Below are 5,110 nucleotides of genomic sequence, written 5' to 3'. Positions count from 1 at the left end.
TGACTAGTAGTCTACGGACTAATTATAGGGCTAGATGATGCAAACGCTACATAATCAATAAAGTTATCGGATGCTGCTGCGATGATGAAGGTGAAGAAGCGAATTAGTTCAAGATAAATATGAATGGTGAATAAATCAAATATACCCCGGTGAAATTGTGAAATATAATTCCCTATGGTGCTCCAATAACATTGACAGTGGAGATGCACAGAGGTTCAGCATTTCATATAACATAGGCCTATTTTTCCTAAATTATAGTATTTTTTTGTAAACTTATGTTATGCAAATCTGTGACAAAAGTAGTTGGAACAAGAACAATCGGCAATTTCTCTGCGTTAACCTTTCTCACATTAAATAATATCACGAATGCATGCCTTGTTTCATAAACAAACGTAGCTAAATATTCAATTCAAATATAAATCTCAAAACACACAATGACGTAATTTCATTCTAACAAATTTATTGGTCTCAATCAGCTCGTAAGGAATCACTACTGAAATTAAATTACAATCAAATTATCACATCAAAATATACCCTTATTACCTAACAACTGTCAATGTCAGCTTATGTTGATTTGTGCTCCTTTTAGAAACGAGAATACAAAAATTAAACATAACAAATGAAGTCAACAATGAAAACAGGAAAGCAAAACATCTTACACAAAGTTCTGGGGGGAAATAAATTACCGTTTGGAATAATTGATATGTATTCCGAATAGAATATTAAAACAAGTCATTTTGATGAAAAATATAAAGTAAATAAGTCAGATCAGCATCTGATCTAATGAATCTATATTGCCGGCTTTACAGAGTCTGTTGTTTATTAAAACCTACCAAAGAATACTGCTTAGAAATGGCAGCATGTATAGTTACATCCACAGCACCCATTCAGTCACACTTGGCAACGGAGAGGAGAAGAATTTCAAATAAGTGCAGCTGAAGATAGTCTTTTCAAATGTCTATTTCTATTTCTTCATTCACGGTGTTCAAGTCCCATGAAAAAAAATCCATTTGAAAAAAAGAGGTGATCTTTTAGATCAGATGGCGAGGACAGTCCTGGTGAGTATATATTTTATCATTAGGCGTGGAGGGCCTCAAAATCCCAATTCCTCTTTGTGAAAATTTAAACCATGCAGTCCTCCCCGCAAAAAATATGTTGGAAGCTTCGTGGATGCCACTCTTCTTCGTATTGATGCTGTTGCAGTTTTTGTTCCTTTGTTAAAGTAGGGGTTTAAAATGTCCCATTTTTAAATATACAAATGCCTGCCTCTTTTGTCTTTCGCAAATCAGATACAGGGTACAGGGGGAATCTTTTTAAAATTCTAATAGGACTACTTGCTTTGAAATTTCCAGTTGGTGTTGTTAATGCGCCAAAATTACCTGATGGAACGAACTTGTAGTCACCCTCTGGTCGGTCGGTTCACTCGGCCCAGTTAAACTTGCATCTTTTAAGTAATCTACTAAAAAATGTCCCTGAAAGAAAGAGCAGAAGGAACCTTTTAGGTTAAGACATTTCAGGGCTTGGAAGAAGGTTATCGGTGCGTTTTGGGGTTGGGTGGAAAAGGGGGGTTTGTTTTGTTCTGGTGAAAAATATATAACACATTTGCAGTCTTATTCCTATTCCATCACAATCACAGTATCAAAAATGTTTTGGCTATCTTGACGATAGTCTGTGTTTTTATCAGTTTTAATTTTATATAAAATATTTTTTAGTCTTGTGTTCTGCTCTATGTCTCACTGAACATTCGTTTGCAGTCCATGGAGGGGGGCGGTGTATCTGCACTCACATTGCCGACCTGCGAGTACACATCCTCCGGCGTCTGTGGCACTCCTGGGGGCGTCATCCGTTTTTCCTTCTGTCTCCTATTGCAAAACCACACTCTAACCACTTCTTTCTCCAGCTGCAAGTTGTCCGCTAGTGAGGTTATCTCTTGGGCCGAGGGTTTGGGGCATTTCAGGAAGTGGCTCTCCAAAGCTCCCTTCACGCTTACTTCGATGGACGTGCGCTTCTTTCGCTTCCTACCTTGTGCGGCTATCTTGTCGATGCTGGTCGGGCTGCCAGTGGTAGAATCCGCCTCCTCCAGCCATTTGTTTAGCAATGGCTTCAGCTTGCACATGTTTTTGAAGCTGAGCTGGAGAGCTTCAAACCGACAAATGGTGGTCTGAGAGAAGACGTTCCCGTACAGGGTGCCCAGGGCCAAGCCCACGTCCGCCTGCGTAAAGCCTAGTTTGATCCGGCGCTGTTTGAACTGCTTGGCGAACTGCTCCAAGTCGTCCGAGGTCGGTGTGTCCTCGTCGGAGTGCTGGTCGTGGCTGTTCACCCCTCCGTGGTGTTGCTGCTGGTGATGCGGATGCTGGTGGTGATGGTGGTGATGGTGGCTGCCGTGGTCCAGCTCTGGGGTGTCCCCCCTTACCAGACCCGGGTGCACCAGGCTCTGGCTCCCTGGTTGACTGAGCATTCCATTCACCGTGAAGCCCCCGGGGTTGGAGTAGATCAGCGACTGCTGCTGCTGCTGTCCCCCGGATATCGAGTTGAGGTGAGCCGCAGTTGTGCTCCCCCAAGCCCCTGCGTGAGTCTGATGAGGACCTAAGTGTGGGGGCCTGTGGTGCAACGCGGTGCCCGTGTGTAGATCGTCTCTGCCCGAGTTGTTTTTCACGTCCTGCTGCTGAGGGCTGCCTGTCATACCGACGGGACTCGACGACCAATGCGATCCGGCTTCGGCTGCTGCTACAGCGGCTGCAGCTGCCGCTGCGGCGGCGTGCGGCAGGGATGTCACCCACTGATGAGCATGGCTCAACATATGTCCTCCGTTGCTCGCTGCCATAGCTCCCTGCATGAAGTCACTCTGTACCATCTTTACTGTGGGGTCTCCCCTGTACCCACCAGACACCGAGGTAACCGCAGCACTGCCCGGCTGCATACCACCGCCTCCAGAGTCAGAATGCACGATCGAGCCGGACGAGAGGATACTATTGCTGGACAGATAGGGGTTGGAAGCCGCGGTGGCCATTCCGTTAACCCTTATGAATATGTTTGTTGATTACCCCCCTCCCTTTTTCAGTTACTTTTTTCGAGCAGGCAAATTGTATCTCATGAATTATTCAAACTTTAAAAGTCTGGGTTGTATTTTGACAAATACCATTGACTTGTTCTGCAAACGCCAGAAGAATAAAAAGGATAGCAAAAATGATTTTAAATCCGTATTTGTTGTGTTTAGAGCATTTATGTATTTCAAATAGAAATGGATAAAATAGCGATGAATAAAAATCCAGGTTCTCAAAAGCAGTTTGAAACCATGTGCAGTCCGTCAAGAAAGTTTTGTCGTATTTAGAACGTCTGAGAGTTCAAATTAAAATACACAGAAAAAATATATTTGCCCCAACAAACTTCTAGTGGTCGAAGAAATGTAACAATTTCTCCACGAAATACAAAGTCCCAGTTTATGTTCCTATTGCAGGGGAGAAAAACACAAGCACTGGCTCCTTGGTTCTTTTGAAATTTAGCCGCTGAGATTTCTCCCTTGTTGCTTTATTCTTTTCTTTCGCTGTTCCTTTTATAGTACTGTAGAGTCTTTCTCTTTGTTCTGTTTTGATGTGTATAAACCTGCCAAACCGCTAACTCCCGCTGAAGTACAATCCAGTATTACAGTGCACGGCGATGGTTGCAAGCCTCTTCTCCCATTCGCTTGTTCGGTCTCTCTCTCTCCCTCTCTTTCTCTTTCTGACAGTTCGCTCAGTCCCTCCCTCAAAGCTCGAGGACACACGAATGTTTACCCTGTGCCAAGCGTGCGCACATCGTCCACGTCTCGCCCCCTTCAAATACGAGGAAGTCGAGTGCAAGACTCCCGTTGATTGGATACCCGGGGTGTGATTGACAGGTCTCGCCAGCCTCGCTTGAGGCGCGTAAACCTCCTTCCGGCCGTTGCAATTGGCTGGTTTTTAATTCAATCCAAATAAATAAATAAATGAGCAAATTAATACAAAATAAAGGAATGAAATAAACCAAAAAATATCTGATGAATGTGTTCGTGAGCAATATGGAGCTATACATGAATTATTGTTTATGTGGGTTCTAAACATATTATAACTTTCATATAAATCAGAATAGATTCAACCTTGTCAAAAACCAGAAAGTGTTTTAAAACTGTTATTTGTGGAAATAGACCTAATGATATATTGGATTTATCTGCATAAAATATGTTTATATTAGCCTAATATGCATAACAGCGATCACCTAAAATAAACTATTGTAATAGGCTTGGTGGAGATGGGGCCTTTTGTACGTTTTGGATGTTGGTGTAGGCCTACAAACGTCATTGTCAATGTGCTTTAGGACAGTAATGCTCTTAGTACCTTCACGTAACCAGACCATTTATTGTGTGCCCTTGAGAATGTTTTGAACAATATGACTAATTGTGTGATGCCATTTCTGTGCCATTTATCCCTAAAACACCATCATATTCAATATTCCTCACGTCTTGCTTGATGGCTGGGCTTTGGTTCCTCGGGAGTTAATGGACAAAGGTTGTGGGGATGCTTCCATGCGGAAACAGAACGCATAGGCAACCTCACTGAACCACAGGGAAAGAGAAAGTGGCAACCAAAACAAGGGTAAATTGAGCAGCCCTTGGGGGATTTGCAGGGGGAAAAGTCTGCCTTTCAAATCTGACTACCACAACCAACTAGTCTACGTTTGGGCCCTATAAAATGCACCTTCTTTTTAGATCACTCCATAACGCAGAAATGAATGAGCCTATGTTAAGTGGACCCCCTCAGCATATGGATTCACCCAGCAGTGTTAATGAATAAATACCATATGTAATATATTGCATCCACTGGCTGAGACGAAGTCACGTTCACGTGAAGCACTAGCAAGGACGCACAAGATTTCAGAGCTACTGCTTGCTTACCGTGTTGGCTACTGTAGAGCAGCTATTGCCAGTATTATTGGCTATTCTTAAAGTTTAGGATAAACCATAACCCTGAACCATGACCTTATGTTCGAGATAGGGTCAGAAAGCAGGGAAAAGTATTACGATGATCCTAACCATCTCATGTTGTTTCCTAATAAAACCCACCGTGCGTGCCAAAGACTGAGCAGAGATTTTATT

The 5,110-nt window shown here is 43.0% G+C and overlaps 1 protein-coding gene across 1 annotated transcript; it reads right to left on the bottom strand.

Moving 5' to 3' along the window:
• Positions 1-440: 440 nt before the first annotated feature.
• LOC115179620 (POU domain, class 3, transcription factor 3-B) lies at positions 441-3,813 on the bottom strand. The gene is made up of 2 exons (XM_029741253.1): positions 1,787-3,813; positions 441-1,472 (listed from the first exon to the last, which is right to left on the bottom strand). Exons 1-2 carry the CDS (start codon positions 3,008-3,010, stop codon positions 1,362-1,364), a joined length of 1,335 nt encoding a protein of 444 aa, XP_029597113.1. The 5' UTR covers positions 3,011-3,813; the 3' UTR covers positions 441-1,361.
• Between the last annotated feature and the right edge of the window lie 1,297 nt (positions 3,814-5,110).

Source organism: Salmo trutta, chromosome 39 (assembly GCF_901001165.1).
Source record: "Salmo trutta chromosome 39, fSalTru1.1, whole genome shotgun sequence".
NCBI lineage: Eukaryota > Metazoa > Chordata > Actinopteri > Salmoniformes > Salmonidae > Salmo > Salmo trutta.
This window is presented reverse-complemented; position numbering and strand designations above follow the sequence as displayed.